This window comes from Sylvia atricapilla, chromosome 25, assembly GCF_009819655.1.
Source record: "Sylvia atricapilla isolate bSylAtr1 chromosome 25, bSylAtr1.pri, whole genome shotgun sequence".
Taxonomy (NCBI): domain Eukaryota; kingdom Metazoa; phylum Chordata; class Aves; order Passeriformes; family Sylviidae; genus Sylvia; species Sylvia atricapilla.
In genome coordinates this window covers 3795053-3811738 of record NC_089164.1, presented here as the reverse complement: position 1 = coordinate 3811738, position 16686 = coordinate 3795053, and the positions used below count along the sequence as shown (strand labels likewise).

The 16686-nt window shown below is 48.0% G+C and overlaps 1 protein-coding gene across 4 annotated transcripts; it reads left to right on the top strand.

Annotated features, from left to right (window-relative positions):
* The first annotated feature begins 89 nt into the window (after positions 1-89).
* On the top strand, positions 90-12706 carry PHTF1 (putative homeodomain transcription factor 1). 4 transcript variants are annotated; one of them, XM_066335946.1, is made up of 18 exons: positions 90-230; positions 295-351; positions 427-496; positions 1178-1336; positions 1683-1842; positions 2616-2741; positions 3556-3715; positions 4776-4949; positions 5030-5107; positions 6062-6271; positions 7153-7281; positions 7707-7979; positions 8498-8629; positions 8763-8849; positions 9770-9925; positions 10304-10399; positions 10980-11105; positions 11440-12706. In XM_066335946.1, the coding sequence occupies exons 1-18, from the start codon at positions 192-194 to the stop codon at positions 11458-11460; spliced, it is 2253 nt and encodes a 750-aa protein (XP_066192043.1). In that variant the 5' UTR covers positions 90-191; the 3' UTR covers positions 11461-12706. The 4 variants fall into 4 exon arrangements, with proteins under 4 accessions (XP_066192043.1, XP_066192042.1, XP_066192041.1 ...); XM_066335945.1 differs by having other exon boundaries at positions 5027-5107; XM_066335944.1 differs by having other exon boundaries at positions 295-496.
* Positions 12707-16686: the final 3980 nt, after the last annotated feature.

The following is a 16686-nucleotide window of genomic DNA, read 5'->3' as shown; positions in this document are numbered from 1 at the left end:
GGGGGGGAGGAGGGTGCTCGGCGCTCGACTGGCGCTGCCTGGGCGGGTGAGGGGGGGGGGGGGGGGGGGGGGGCGGCAGGCGGAGCCAATCGAGCGCCGGGCAGTTTCCAGGGTAACCGGAGCGGGGTCGGTGCCGGGTTCGGTCCCGGGCCGGGGTCGGTACCGGAGCCGCGCCGGTGCCGCCGCCCCCCATGGCCTGTCGCGATGCCATTTCATGGTACCAGAAGAAGGTGAGTGCGGCGCGGGGCGGACGGGCGGGGGCCCGGCCGTGCCCTCAGCCTCCTCTCCCCTCAGATCGGGGCCTACGACCAGCAGATATGGGAGAAGGCCGTGGAGCAGACCCAGATGAAGGTACCGGCGGCGGGGCATTGGCGGGCGGGCCCCGCGCCCCTCGCCGCTGACTCGGCCGTATGTTTCGCCCCGCAGGGCTTCAAGAACAAGCCGAAGAAAAAGGGGCACATCCAGCCCGATCTGATCGATGTGGATCTGATCAGCGGTGAGCGGTGCTGCCTCTGTTCGTTCCTCTCAAGGACAGGGATGGCACCGAGGGAGCGGCTGGAGCTGGGTCAGAGGAGAGTTAGGTTGGATATCAGGAAAGGCTCTTCCCCAGAGGGTGCTGTGCACTGCCCAGGCTCCCCAGGGAATGGGCACAGCCCCGAGGCTGCCAGAGCTCCAGGAGAGTTTGGACACTGCTCCAGGGATGCCCAGGGTGGGATTGCTGTGGGGGTCTGTGCAGGGCAGGGGCTGGACTAGGCGATGCCTGTGGGTCCCTTCCAGCTCAGGATATTCCGTGATTCTGTAGGTGCATCACGGCTTTGTGCCGGGTGGGGGGAGCAGAACCTGCCCTGCTGCCGGGGGAGCCCTGCCCGTGAGCACTGAGGCAAAAGTAGCGCTGAAAACCTGAGAGCAGAGCAGGAGGAATTCGGGGCGGCTCTGCAGGGGGCGGTCGGTGGGAGCAGGGTTGGGTGGGCAGGGGAGGGTCAGAGCCAGAGCTCTGAGACAGGACCAGGAGCTGCTTTAGCTGTGTCTGCTGGGATTGTGAGGCTTTGAGTGGTGCCTGAAGCCGGGCTGCTGTCAGCCCCTGCTCAGCCCTATGGGACGGCTGGGGCTGCCCAAACCAGCCAGGGAGTTCTTGTGATTCACAGTTCATGATGGCTTGTTTCCCTTTAATTCCAAGGCTCTACCTTTGCCAAAGCCAAGCCTGAAATTCCCTGGACATCGCTGACGAGGAAGGGAATTGTGAGAGTGGTGTTCTTCCCCTTGTTCAGCCAGTGGTGGATACAGGTTACTTCCCAGCGTATTTTTATGTGGCTCTTGGTGCTCTATGTTATGCAAGGTGAGGGAACAGGCTGTGCCATAAACCTTCTCCTGCAAGGAATGTGCCATCAGAGAATGTATGGATGTGGCTCTTGGAGGGAAATGGGTTAGGGATGGACCTGGCAGTGATGGGGGAGTGGTTGAACTCGATGGTCTCAGAGGTCTTTTCCAAGCTTAGCGACTCTATGATTTTGTAGTCCATAATCTAAAGCATGAAGATCTTGCCCGGAACCTACTTAATGTGCATTTCAAGGTGTGTGGCACTAGTAATTGCAGAAATTAAATAACAATACAACAAAGCAGAGTAAAAACAAATAGTTGAGAACAGACTCTTTAATTTTTGGTGCCATTTCCCCTTTTTCCAGTCGTAGCAGTGGTGCTGTACTTCATGGTGCCTGCAGTGAGTGCCAGTGAAGTGATGGGACCCCTGTGCCTTATGCTGCTGCTGGGGACGGTTCACTGCCAGATCGTGTCCACGCAGGTGAACAGACCTGCAGGGAACAACGGGCTCAGCCGGCGCCGCAGGTGAGCGCCTCAGGGCCCTTGGTGGGGCTGCATGGAGCTCTCCTTTCCCCAGGTTTGATACAGGTTAGCACGTGGTCAAAGTCTTACAAACTATCTGCTAATGTATCAGTCTCTGAGCGTCCAGCCTTTGCAGAGAAGCGGTGAAATCAATTAGCTGCTCTTTAGAGGTGTTTTCTAAAGCAAAAAGTTGAATAAATGAAAAATAGCAAAATAACAAAGGTTACTGAAAACAAAATGATAAGCACAGATGTCTGAGAAAACTCTGACAGCTCGCTAAGACACTCCAAAAAGCCTTTACTTCCTTTTGTGTTTCTTCCTAAACACTGAAGGTTCTAGGAGGGACAATCTGGCTTGCTGCCAATAAGATCACCGAGAGGCTTTGAGTTCCTCTCTCAGAGCCCAATCCCTGCCCTTGTGCTGGCACTGAGCCAATTACATAAGAGAAAAACCACGGAATTTTCTAGTTAAACTTCCTAAAATGTCTAAAGGTAAACTGAAATTCTTTCCCTATTTGGAAACATCTGCTGGGGGTGTGTGGGGTGCATCACTCCACAGGTTGCTGCAGCAAAGATTCCCTCTGGATTTTGTCCCTGGGGTGCCCTGATGTGCTGGAGGTATAGGCAGATTTTTTTTTATTTGGAAGTCAGTATTCTGTTTGCATGACTTCAGAAAAACGACATTCAAAAAGCTATTCAAATCTCCTTCAGATCTTTTAAGAAAGACCTTAAAGCAGCTTCTTACACCAATTTAATTCTCCTTGTCTTAAAACTCAGGAAGTTACGCAAACCTGTGGGTGTGGATGGGAACAGTTGGTGTTCTCCTGACAAAACCAGCAAGGAAGAGCAGTCTGGCTCTGCAACTCTGCTGACCAATTTATCCAGTCTGCTCTTCCAGAGCAGGTATGTGATCTCTGCTGGGTTTGTGCTGCTCATGACACTGGGAGCAGTTTGGTACCTGGAGGATGAAGGCACAGCATGTGCTGTCACTGACATCCCCACAGCCTGTCAGTCTTTTTCTGAATTAAGACTTTCGTGGTAATGTGGGAAGCTGATTCCTCAGGAATATTTAGTATCTCCTTATTAGATCATATAAAATTAGACTGTACTGTATAAAATTAGATCATGTGAAACCAAGTGTTAGATGAGCTGTAGAACAGGATGAAGTTAATTTTTATTTATCAGATAAGTGACCTTATTTGAGTGAGTGCTCAGATTATATTGTTGTTTTAGCTGATTTCCAAAAGCAATTGTGCCTTCTGGTTTGGTTAGTTGGATAGTCTCACTTTGGCACCTTCCTTCTCTAAAAGTAGCTCAAGGAAAAGGAGGAGAGATTGTATGGGATAATGGTTCATTGTTTTCTCCTGTTTTCCCAGGTGAATTTTCATGGTGAGTTTCCAGCTCACAGGTGCTTCATGAGGACATTTGTCTTCTGAATTGCTCTATTATTTTTTTTTAATAAAAATAATGAAAAAAATCCCCTTGACTTAGAAGTTTTAAGATACTATTAGAATTACAAAAGACATGTCAAGTGAGGGTGAATCAGATATAAATCTTTTTAACACTCAGCACACAAAGCTTGTCAGGCAAAGAAAATTATTTATTCCTTACATATCTTGTTTGATGCTGCACCTGTGTGACAAGGGAAGATCAGAATGTTTTACCCCAAAGAGTTTTTCCCTGACATAAAAGCATTTAATTATATTTTCTCTCATAGGAATAGAAAAGTAAAGCTGGTAGCTGAGAAAGGGACCGAGACAGAAAATTGGGTGAATGCTGTGGGTGAAGGCATCAAACCCAGACAGGCCAGATCTGAATACAGGCTGCTGCACTCCAAAGACAAAAGTAAACTTTCTGATGGGGAGAAGAGCCATCAGGTACTGCCAGAGGAGATCCTTTGAAATCACAGTTTCAGTGTGTTCTTTGTGTGCCCAGAAGTGTGTTGGTATTTAACTGTGTGGTTTGATCTAATACGAGATATTCCCTCCTTGTGCTAATCTTTGCCCGCATTAGGGAATCTAGAAACCCCTTTCTGCCTCTCACTGAGCAGCTGAAAAGGTGCTGATACTTTCTTTTCATAATCATAGAACTGAATTCCAGAATAGTTTGGGTTGGAAGGAATCTTAAAGCTCATCCCACCCACTGCCAAGGGTAGGGACACCTTCCACTGTCCCAGGCTGCTCCAAGCCATGTCCAACCTGACCAAGTGTGGTCAAACACAGACAGTGCTGGAATGTGTGTTTTACCAAAGTGCTCTCTTAATTGTTGACACTTCTGATCACAAGGTGTTCAATTAAGGGGCAGTGCTGATCTTGACTAAATAAATTGGCCATTTTCAAAAGTAATAAAATACTTTGTCTTGCAAGACTGAGACATCTTGTGGGGAGAGAGAAAGAGCTAAAGCGTTTTGACCTCTGTTGAAAGTTTTGACACATCATAAAGATTCTGGGAATTACTCTTGAATTTCCTCTGTGCCAGTTCTTCCACATGAAGAACTTGGAATAGATCCTCTGTGGAATTCTGTGGTACACTCCTCTCTGTGAAGGAGTTTGGAGAGGGGCAGAGCTTGGTGGAGGGGCACAGCCCAGGATTTTGGGTTTGTTACCCCCCAGCTTGTAGATACATCTGGGCTTAAAGCTGATGGTAAGGCACAGCCAAGAGCTGCTGCTGCCTCCTCCTTTTCCTGCCCTTACCCCAACTCCAACTCCACCCACCCAAAATTCTCTCTCATTACCTCTGGGGCAAGACAACAGCAGGGGAAAGGAGTTAAAATCTGTGAAGTCTCTGTGATGCCAAGAGAATTCTGTTTCTGTGTGTTCTGTGGGAATCATGTGCTGGCTCTGCAGGCACTGAGGGCAGTGCCAGGGGAGCAGCTCTGCCTCTGAGCCTTTGATGGGACTCAGGCTGGTCCTTGGCGTGGTTTGGCTGCATTTGTAGGACGATGGCACCAACAGGGACGGGGTTTCTGACGAGCTGTCGAGTGAGGAGGACACTGGGGTCATGGCCCAGAGGATCCTGTTACACCACAGCATGGAAGGGGCTTCCAGTGACAACAGCTATGAGGAGAAGAGGAAGAGGCCTCTGGTTTCTCTCAACCAGGCTGTCTCACAGGTACCCAGGTGGGATTAGTGCTGGTTTCCACACCTTGTTTTGCTATGGATAATGAGATGGTTTTCCTTTGGTCTTAGCAGGTCAAGCAAGCCCTGAAAGGTGCCAGAGACTCTGACAGTGTTGTGGAGTCCGAGCTGGAATCCACATTATACAGGCAGGTATGGTTGTAAAGTCAGGAGAGGGAGCTTTCCCAGGCCTGGCAGGGTTCACAGAACCAGAGAATGGGCTGGGCTGGAAGGGACCTTAAAGCTCATTTCATTCCAGCCCCCCTCCATCAGAACAGGCAGTTATGAAATGATGGTGCTTCAGAATCCTCAGGTGCAAGGTGTGACCACCTCCCTCCCTGCTGCTTGGCAGCTTTGTAAACCTTCACAATGTTCACAGTCCTGATTGTGCTGCTTTGTTAAACAAACCACAAACAAACAACTAACTAAATCTGTTGGCAGCAAAGGACAGTCCAAGCTGCCTCTAATTGCTCCTGTGGAATTGCTGCAATTGCTCTTGTGGTTGGGAGGCAGTGCTGTGCTTGCAGCTTTTAAGCTAATAAATTTTGATTTTAAAATCACAGACTCTCCTGAGTTGGAAGGGACCCACAAGGATCAAATCCAACCCCTGTAATGAAGGAATAAATCTATTCTGTGAGATATACTCAGTCATTTCATTACTTTGGATTTTTGCCCCTGCCACTCACCCTACCTGAAATAAAATAGAAATAAATATGTGAACATCAGGTTATAAATATGGAGATATATAAATGAATACGAAATATAAATGAAATATTAAAGCAGATTATGCAAAAGGCATAAAAAATGACATTTTTTATTAAAATGAGTATGTCAGTTTTTATTTTGTAGGTTGGGAATGGAGGTAGGGAATTAATGGGCTCTATGTGAGTTCTGGTATAGAAATGCCTTTTCCCCAAACGTTGTCTTAAACCATTTCCACCATGTGGGTGCAACTGGGAGCACTCAAAGCTCTGGGGAGCTGCGGGAAAAGAGGAGGAGGAGAAGGAGGGAGAGGAGGACGAGGAGGAGGAGGAGGACGTTGAGGAGGAGGTGCTGGTTTACAAACCGCACTGGGGCTGTGCCGTGTGACCTTGGCCGCTGTCGCAGGACCCCAGGTCGTGCCTGGGCGTGGCGCCCCGGAGCTGCAGCGGGAGCCGGCGGGACTCGGAGAGCACCCGGCAGGACTCGGAGACCGAGGACATGCTGTGGGACGATCTCCTGCACGGCCCCGAGTGCCGCTCCTCCGGCACCAGCGACAGCGAGGAGCGCTCCGCCAGGGACTCCCGCAGGGACGTGAAGGAAGATGTCTTCCAGCAGGTTGGTGATTTCCATCCAGGAGCTGGCAGTGCTTCTCCCTCTTCCCCCTTGGTGCGTTTTATCTGCTTTTTGCCTTGGTCAGGATTAAAGGTGCCAGATGGTGTTTTTTGTTTGGACTCAGATGTTTATGAATTCTTATCTATATTACAGGCTCACAGACTGAGAGTTCTACAGCACTTTTAGCTAACAAACTAAAAATGGAGCCCTATCTCCCTCTTTACAAAGCCATTTAAGGATAAACTGACCAATTAAGAAATGACACCTAATTTTTTTTTACTTTTAACCCAATAACCAAACATGGTCTATGATGCCAATTACAAAATACCACCCAGACCCATGAAGAGGAAGGTGGAAAAGAAGGACTGGCCTCCACCCTAAAACTTTTGTCTTGCTTTATATATATATTACTATATTCTAAAACCTTAAATTCTAAGTTTTCCATCATAGGGTATTACACACTTCTATTCAAACTACACACTCATAATCCCAGTTCTGTAATTCAATTTTGGAAGCCTTTTCCAAGGCCTCAGGTCAAATGCAGGGTTTTCTTGAGGGTCAGTGCCTGTCACCACAGGTGGTCTAAAATTCTCAGTGCCCAGGGTTCAAACACCCCCTGTCTTCCCAAATATGAGTGGCACACGAGGATGCTGTTGGTATAAGGTGAACAATGTGGATGAGGCCAGAACCACATGGAAGTCTGGAGTACTCTAAACAAAATCAGTGATTCAATGATGGAGTCCATCCCTCCCCTCTGCACCACTCTCATCCCAAAATGAAGTATTTCACCCAAAATGGAATTGCCCTCTCAATCCAATTGCATTCTTACTTACAGGAGGGCAAGAAGAGCTGACCCACTTTTTGCACTCCTCTCTTTTTTCTAGAACCATCTGTTTTGGCTGCAGAACACCAGCCCAGCATCTGCCAAAGTGAGCGCTCTGATCTGGGAAGGGAATGACTGCAAGAAGGTGGACATGTCCGTGCTGGAGATCAGTGGGATTATCATGAGCAGGGTAAGGGGGCTGTGTGGCATTGCAACCTCTCCATCACACTTTAGAAAACAACCACCAAAACCCCTGGGAATAGTTACACATGCAAAGATTAGTGGCAGTATGAAACTGGTCCCTCCCCAGCTGCAAAGATGGTTGTCCCACATGTTCTTACTGAAAAATTGCCTAAACCCCTATTTAGGAGGTCTCTTGAAGACTGACAAGTGCTGATTATCTCTGATTGCCTCTGCAGGGTGCTGAAGGTGGGGGGTTGATTATTTGGCTGATTAGTTTTGGGTTTGGACTGAAATGGGTGGAATTATTTTAGACTCTGTCCTGTGAAGGGAGGGGGAGCCAACTGCTTGCCTGAGTTGATATTATCACAACAACAGGCCTTTTCCTTGATGCAAACCCCAGGTAATCATCTCAGTTTTATTCCTGCTTGCCAGGTTAATGCCCACCAGCAAGGAGTGGGGTATCAAATGCTGGGAAACATCATCACCATTGGATTGGCCTTCCTGCCATTCCTCTACAGACTGTTCCGCACGGATAACCTGGAGCAGCTCTGCTCCATTTCCCTCATGGAGCTTCTGCACGTCTTCTGTGGAGCCCCTGCCAGCACCCCTGTGCTCATCCTGTCTGCCATCAACTTTTTGGAAAGGCTGTGCTTAACCTGGATGTTCTTCTTCATGATGTGTGTTGCTGAGAGAACCTACAAACAGGTGGGTTGAAAGGTCCTGCTGCCTTTCAGGAACCTGGAGAGCAGGAATTAAAATGGGATGATGACCTTAAAGCTCATCTCATCCTAGCCCTTGTCAAGGTCAGGGAGGGGAGTCAGGGAAGGCTTTTATTCATCAGTCATAGATTATACCTATCAATGCCATTCCAGACACCCCTATTCCCCCCTTTACCTGTCCCCAAGGTCTTACTCTGTCCCCTCTCTGTTGCCCAGAGAAACTGTGGCTGCCCCATCCCTGGAAGTCTTCAAGGCCAGGTCGGACAGGGCTTGGAGCAGTCTAGGGGAGTGGAAGGTGTCCCTGCCTGTGGCAAGAGCTGGAGAAAGATGAGCTTTAAGGTCCCTCCCAATACAAACCAGTCTGGAATTCTATGAAAACAACTGCTGCTAGAGAGGTTGAGCACCCTGGTCTTATGCTGGGCTTCCATGCATGAAGAAGTTCTGTTTTAAAGTAATTTATGGTTCAGTTTCACATGAATTCATGTTTCTGTTTTTAACCTGCAGAGGTTTTTGTTTGCCAAGCTCTTTAGTCACATTACATCTGCTCGGAAAGCCAGGAAATACGAAATCCCTCACTTCAGGCTCAAGAAGGTGGAGAACATCAAGATCTGGTTATCCCTTCGCTCCTACCTGAAGGTAAATTCTCATCTGGGGTTTGGTTATTGCAGGGGGTGTGACAGTGACAGTGACAACAAGAGTGCCAGCTGTTTGTGGTGAGTTTTGGCTGCACAGTGCCCTCAGCCCTGACCCCGTGTCCTTGTTTCTGCAGAGACGAGGCCCCCAGAGGTCTGTGGATGTTGTGGTGTCCTCAGTCTTTTTACTGGCTCTTTCAATTGCTTTTATCTGCTGTGCCCAGGTGAGATTTTAACCTCTGTGATTTATAAAGTAGGAAAAACCTTCCCAAGTGCTGGAGGCTTTTCTTTCACCAGCCTTCAAAAGGCTTGAAGTGGAGCTGTTTGACCCCAGACTAACATAGAGAGTGTAGCATTTTTTAAGAGCTTTGTCATTTTTAGTTGGAGAAAGAGGTTCATTCTGTGCTTGCAGAGCAAGGTCAGGGGTTTTGTAATCATTAGGAAAATTTCAGAACATGGCCATTTGGGCACAAAGGAGAGGAGACTCTGCCTAAGGATCTCAGGTGACACCAGAGGGTTGATTGAGGCTTGCTCTGTAACCACCATGTAGAAAAGCAGGTCAGGAACGATTACTGGCACCTTTTAACCCTTGACTAAAACTGTTACAGGCAGCAGTGCAAATGCTGGAGCTGTTTTCTTGGTCAGTGCTGTGTTCAGGCAGGTCCTTGATCCCCTGAAGGGGCAGCTGTGGTAGCAGAGGCTGGTGGTTTGTAGATACTGTCACTGCTGTGGCTGTTCTGGTAAGCCACAGGTTTCCAGAGGAAGGAATGACAATCCCAGTCCTGCTGTGTGAGCACATACTGGGAAAGGCAGGAGCAGCTTAGCCTGGCTGAGGGTGCCAGTGGGACAGGACAAGGAAAGGCACTTCATTGCCTGTTATTTGGACAGAGGGAGGGGAGAGGAGGAACAAGGCTCCTTTTCTGAGCAGAAGGAAAAAAACATCCTAGACCAAGCTGAAAGCAGGTTAGAAATGAGACCTTTCCTTGTAAGCCCATCACAGGAGTGATTTCCACTTCCTGGGAAGAGCTGTCAGTGGCTGCAGAGCACACAGGGCACAGCAGGAGAAAGGGCAGTGCTTGTGCATTTGTCCCAAGAACAGGCACTTTGTCAGTGACATTTGGTGTTTTTTTTTCTCCCCATACAGGTTCTTAAGGGTCACAAAACCTTTCTGAGTGCAGCTTACAACTGGGAGTTCCTGATGTGGGAGGCAGCACTTCTCCTCTTCCTGCTCCGTCTGGCATCTCTGGGCTCTGAGACCAACAAGAAATACAGCAACATTTCCATCCTGCTCACTGAGCAGGTGACTCCCTTTAGCTTGTTGTCCCCTTTGTTTGGATATAATTATTGTATTTCAAACCAGCTTAAATACTGGAATCCAACTTGAAAATGTAGGAATCAGCCCTTGTGTTGGCCAGAAGGCACCAAAGCACTGGTCAGCATGGGAGGGATGAGCTGGTCCTGTTGGGACAGACTCAAACTCCAAAATTCAAGGTTGTTTTGGTCTCTGGGTTAATGTGTGTTAGCCAAAACAATTGGAAAAGAATGATGTTATCAGTGCTAAATCCACTACCTCAGGAGTGACAGCAGACTGCAAAAATGGCTCCAATTTCCCTTAGTTAGGAATCAGCTGGGGGCTGGTGCTGGAATATCAACCCCTGGCCTGTGGTGTCTGTCACAGATAAACTTGTACCTGAAGATGGAGAAGAAGCCAAACAAGAAGGAGCAGCTGTCTCTGGTAAACAACGTGCTGAAACTGTCCACAAAGCTGCTGAAGGTGAGATGCTCTGCCTGAATGCTGGATTTTGTGGAAGCAGGGAGTTGTGGCAATGCTGTGTGGCCCTGCCTTTCCCTGGGCTCTTGGAGTTAGGGCTCACAAAGGAGGTTTTTCAGTGCTGCTGCAGCTGTGACAGGGGAGGGAGCAGCACAAGGCCAGGGTGGGTAATTAGTGCTGTGAACTCTTGATGAGCAGTGGTTTAACTAAGTGAGAGGAGAGGCTGGGGTGAGCACAGCATCTCCTGCCTGCTCCAGTCTTGTTTTCCTTCAGCAGCTCTGACGCTGGAGCTCACTGCCAGCAGCAGGGAGAGGTTTGGGAAGGAGTGAGAAGAGTCTGGGAGTCCATGGACTGGGCTGCGTGATTCTGCAGCCTGGAGTGTCTGGCTCTGGGGCAGTTGGGATTGCTGCAGAGCCTTTGGATTCAGCAGGAGATGTCTCTGGAGCACTGACAATCCCTGAACACTATTTAAGAAAGGACCCAGAGGCAGCCCAGTCTGTTGGAGTGGCAGCTAAAAGTCAGAGGATGAATTCTTTGGTGTTGGTGAGTGATGATGACCCCTGTCATTGTCCTGTCACTGCAGGAATTGGACAGTCCATTCAGGCTCTATGGGCTGACCATGAACCCACTGATCTACAACATCACAAGGGTTGTCATCCTCTCTGCTGTCTCAGGAGTGATCAGTGACCTGCTAGGATTCAACATCAGAGTAAGTGTCCCTGTCCCAAGAGCAGAACAGCTCTGGGGTCACTTCTGGGGTCACAGCTCTGGGAGAAGCCTGGCTTTGCACTGGGAACGTGCTGGGTGTGTCCCCACCTCACTGAGCCAGCTTTGGGGGGCAGGACAGCCCTCTCTTCAGTTTCAGCTCCCTTCAGGTGAAGCTGTGAGGATCCAGGGTTCCTCCCTTTATCCCAGTCCTCCTGTGGCTCATCCTGAAACTGGAGCTCACTGAGCAGAGCAGGATGGGCAGGAGACACAGGATGTTAGCTGGAAGTGAAGACCATTCCTGTTAGACCCAAACTCCCTTCCTTGTCTCTTTGCAGTTGTGGAAAATCAAACCATGAAGTGGCAGAACATCAGCCCTGGGCATCTTCACCACACACCAGAGAAGAGAACCAGCAGTGTGGGCAGAAAGAAGAAAACTGACAGAAATCTGTAATTCCAATTTTTAAACAGATTCCCAGTGTCTGTATCAGAAGTTTTCTTTCTGCTTTACTGCTCTACAGCATCCAGAACGAACTGGTCTCATCAGTGATGTCATCCCATGGCACGCACAGAAAAACTGGATTAATGGGGCCCAATCCTGGCAGCTGGCACTGAACCAGCAGGAACTGGTGTGGGACATCAGACACTAAAGCCATACAAGAGCTGCAGCTGGGGGGACACCAATGGCTGTGACTAGGGCCATGTTCCTGGGAATGTGACAGGAGGGACTCAGCCCTCCTGGGGCTGCACTGGAATATTCCAGAATATTCCAGAGAATCCTTTGCTGCACTGACCTGACTGTGCTGAAGAGCTTTTCTTTCCTTAAAGCTCTGTGTGCTGAAGGCTTTGCCTCCATGCTGAAGCACCTCAGGATGCACCATCCCTGCTGCCAATCCAGCAACACTCAAATCCTGCTGGTGGCTTGTGCTGGGACTGCTGCAAAGAAATTATCAGTATTTCTAGAGAACAATGGTTACAGGAGAAAAACCTTTCAACACACACTACAGGCAAAGCGTTCATGAACTGGAGAATGTTTTGCCACATCTGTTCCCTGGAATAGTCAGCTCCATCCTGTCCTGGCTGTGACAGCAGCTCTGCTCCATGGTGTGAGCAGCTGTTGCAGCCCAGCATTGCAATGGAGCCTCACCCTGAACACCTGGGGAGGAAATCTAGGGGGGAAAAAACAGCTTTGACAAGGATTTCCTCAGGTTCATGTTTAGAAAGGTCATGGAGAGCAAGGAAATATTCGAAGGCTTCTGTAACATTTCCCTTCACTGGCTCCAATGGCTTCTATTTATTAGTAGTGAAAAGAGCAAAAACTGAGGAACTTCCCATTCCTTCACAGGAGGGTAAAATGGCAGAGGAATTTTTGGTAGTAAATTGTTTACAGCTATTTTCTGTACAAGGAAAAGTTGAGAGATGTAAAAGGAGGTGACAATTTTATATAGCAAAATGTGCAAATAAATCTGCAGGACAAGCACTTCATCATTACCAATGGTTTCTACAGCACTTGATGATTTTTATACCAGCTTTTTGAACATCTGTTACTGGAATGGGGGGGTCAAGGAAACATCCAATAATAAATTGCATTTGTTTTACAGAAAAGCAGCATGTTTGTGGGTAAAACCTGGGTCACACCCCTGAAAGCCAACCAAGAGCCTGGTTTAGACAGTGCAGAACCAACAGGCCATGAACTGGAGTTGGGTGTTAAGATCTGTGTCAAAATAATGAGTGATTTACAGGTCTCTCTCCAGTCAGAACCTCAGGAGTGTGTGTGAAGGTGCTGTGCAATAGATAAATATTTACAGCCAGCACATCCATCCATTGTGTAGCACCCCAAGGGCATGTGGATGCAGGAAGCACAGAGAAAGGGAAGGGGAAATCCCACACAGGTCACATTCACACAGGAAAATGGGAAATCATTTCAGTGCTGCCAGTTCCTCTGGAATTAAATGTCTGGATTTGTCACTGTCCTCAGTGCTCTGCACGAGGACACACAGCACACCCAGCCTCTGGGGAAGAACACAATCAGAATCAGAATGATTAGATTGGAAGAGACCTCCAGGGTCATCAAGTCCAACCCAACCCTAACCTCAACTAAACCCTGGCACCGAGTCTTTCCTTAAACACACCCAGGGATGGTGAATCTCCATCTCCCCAGGCATCTCCCCATGCCAATACTTTATTGCCCTTTCTGTAAAAAACTTTTCCCTGATAACTACAGAAATATCTGCACGGGCTACTCAGAGTATTAAATATTTCACAGCCCTTCTCCAGCCAGGGAGGATTTGTACGTGTTCTGCTCCACAGCAAACCTCAATGGATCACCCAGCAGCTGAGCACAGTTCAGAGCTGCTTTAAAGCCCTTTGAATTCCCAAAGTCTTTGTTTGAAAAGCTGTTTGAGCAGTCAGCTGCCCTCGTGAAGAATTCCACTCACAACTGCCTCACTGTGCTTCATTAGCCCTTAAAAACATCTAAAGTTTCAAAGCCAAAATGAGATACCCTCTTACTTTCAAAGAGCAAATCCTATCAGTTTGAATTTTGAGTAAGTGAAGCTCAATCCTTTACTCCTTTCTCCTTCTGCAAACTGGACCAAGGGGATCCTTTTCCCACTTTCCTGTGTCATTCTGCCCCTCAGATGTCAGGAAATCGTCACTGAATTATGAATAAAATAAACCCCTGCAGTCTGTTGTTCTGACAGCCATGGGGCCGATGTGTCAGTGAGTTCTGGGGGTGACATCCCTCTGTGAAATATCTCTGCCAGCCCAAAGCACAGCTGTGAGTCCCCTGTACCCAGCAGCTCTCCTTGATCACTCATTCAGAGAAAACTGGGGAGAGCTTTTACACACACAGGCAAAAACTACACTGAGGAAGCTGAGTCTGTCCCAAGGTCGATTTTTACCTCTACAGGGATAAAAAAATCCAATTCCTAATTACCAATAAATAATTAAAGATGGGACTTCAGTCTCAGCTCTACACCCAGGCTGAGGATGTCATGGTGCCACAAGTGAAAGCAAAGGAATTATGGCACTGAACAGAACCCAGAGTTTTCTCTCCTCACACAGAAGTTTGCAAACCAAATCCCCCTGAATCAAGGAACTGAAGTGATTGTGCTGTGTTCAGAAAAAGCAAAATGACAGAATTATGTCAAATATCATATTCAGCTCCAGGGTTTTGTGTTGGATATAAAAAACCCAGGAAACAAACCAATGGAGCAGCATCAGTGGCTTCTTTGCTGCCCTGGGACTGACAGAACCAACTCTGCCCTGTTCTCCCTGGCCCAGCAGAGGAGCACGAGGGATTCCTGATGGAAACATGCACCAAGCTCTGGAGAAAAGCCCCACTTCAGCCCAAACCTGCCTTGTCTGTGCTGGAACCCACGTGGGAAGGATTAGATGGACTGGATACAGGAGAGAGCTTGGCACAAGAGCAGGAAGTGAGTCAGGATCACACACTGGCAGCAGAGGCAATAAATAACTTTGTTCAGAACTCCCAGCACTCAGAGAAGCAAAGCTGGAGCAGCAGATGTGGCCTGCAAAGGGACACAGGGACAGCAGGTCACGGCAGAGTGTCCCTGAAACCATCCACAAGGTCTCTCATGAAGCTTAGATAAGGACATATCAAACACTTTTTCCCCTCTAACCAATTCCTGAGAAAAACAGAACAAAACAAAACCAAACCTGTGTGAAAAGAACCAATGCTTTAAATGAGCCTTGTTCTAAAAGTCACTGTCAGTCAGTCAGAGTCATTTTCCATCCCTCCTGCTGCTGCTGGGGTGCCCTTACAGCCCCTGGGGACCCTCCATGGCTCAGCAATTTCTGCTGGTTTCCTCACTGGAGATTTCCCCTCAAAGTTCCATCTCTGGTTTCACTGGGCAGCTCCACGTGTCCCTTTCCATGGTGCCTGTTCACTGTCAGCCTCCTGCATCTCCGTGGAAGGCACTGGGATATTGCAAAGGCTGGAGATTTTGAATTTCTGCCTTTTCAGAGCTGGACCTGGCCAGTGAATCATCCTCACAGGTTTTTTCTCCCGGAGCTCCTGAAGGGAAGGTTATTCCCATCAAACACTGGGTAGTGTCACTCTGTAGCACCCTTCTGCCTTTCCTGAGGTTTTCTGCTCTTTCCTGGTGACTCCTGGTTTACCATTCCCACCTTCAGCTGCTCCACAGTCACCTTATCCCCATTTGCTCTTCTGCCGTGGAGCATTCCTGCTGGTTCTGCACCTCTGGCTTCTGAGGTGCCTTTGGAGACCTTTCCATGGAAAACTCTTTCTTGTCATGATTTCTGTGCCTTTGCTCTCACTCCTGGAACTGTCAGATTTCTGTGGGAGTTGTTTTCAGGAGCCTCATTCCTGGGGCTGTGGAATCCCACGTGGAGGTGACCTCAGCAGCCCCTGGCTTTGCTGGACTGGCTCCCTTCTGGTCCCTGCTTCCAAACTGCCTTTAGTGACTCCAAACTCAGGTCTGGAGGGACATTCCCATCTGTTCTGTGTTCTCTGAGGAGAAGACTGAGGTTTATCTTGTCAGGCACAGCATTCTCTGCTCCTTCCACCTCCTCAGACAGCTGAGCTCTGCTAAAGCTTCTCCTGGTGCTGGTAAATAACTCACTGCAGATGGGGAAGCAGAATGGGAAGATGAAGATAATGGTGACTGTTCCTCATAGATTACATTTCCTGAAGCTGGACTGTTGCTATCCCAATCACCTGGAAGTGAACAGTGAGAGGTTTGACCAAATCACTACACAAAACGTAATAATCACTGAATATTTCAGAATTTCAGGACCTCAGCAGCAGATGCTGAGTTCAATTTAAAAACCATTATGGAGTGGCATATTCTCAAAGCCTTCTTTGCCAGGTTTTTGTGTTGTGCTTCTCTAAAACCTCCAAAAACCCTGAGGATGTGATTTTTGGGGGAGAAAAAAGAAAAAAAAAAAAAAAAAAAAAAAAAAAAAAAGCACACACACAAAACCCCCCACAAAACACACAAAAAATCCCCCCCACACACACACACAAACCAACCAAACAACAACAACAAAAAACCCCAAAAAAACCAACCCTGGTGCTCAGAATGCTGGATCCCTGCAGGACTGACAGGGTCTGGGATCAAAACAATTTTAGAGCCTACACAGCAAAATTGCAAAATAGAAACTCCCTGACCTACATTGGTTAATAAAGCGAAGTGAACTGGAACTGTTGTGCTAAAAAAATTTTGAAACAGTGAAAGGTTGGGGTTATTCATAGCTTCCCAACCTTTCCTGACATCCAGCCTTCCCTTGATACCCAACCTTTCCTTGATATCCCACCTTTCCCTGATTTAGCCTTTTCTGATACCCAACTTTTCCCTTAAATCCAACTTTTCCCTGATCTCAAAACCTCCCTGATATCCAACCTTTACCTGATCCAACCTTTCCTGATATCCAGTCTTTCCTGATATCCAACATTTCCCTGATCCAGCCTATCCCTGATCAACCTTTCCCTGATTTAGACTTTTCTGATACCAAACTTTTCCCTGATCTTGAACCTTCCCTGATATCCAACCTTCACCTGATCCAAGCTTACCTGATCCAACCTTTCCTGATATCCAGTC

What these genes read in the sequence shown, in the direction of transcription:
- PHTF1 (XM_066335942.1), top strand. Translation starts at nt 192, where the DNA reads ATGGCCTGTCGCGATGCCATTTCATGGTACCAGAAGAAG. An exon ending in ATGGGGAGAAGAGCCATCAG is followed by an intron (nt 3,716 to 4,775) that starts GTACTGCCAGAG and finishes CTGCATTTGTAG; the next exon opens with GACGATGGCACCAACAGGGA. An exon ending in TCAACCAGGCTGTCTCACAG is followed by an intron (nt 4,950 to 5,026) that starts GTACCCAGGTGG and finishes CTTTGGTCTTAG; the next exon opens with CAGGTCAAGCAAGCCCTGAA.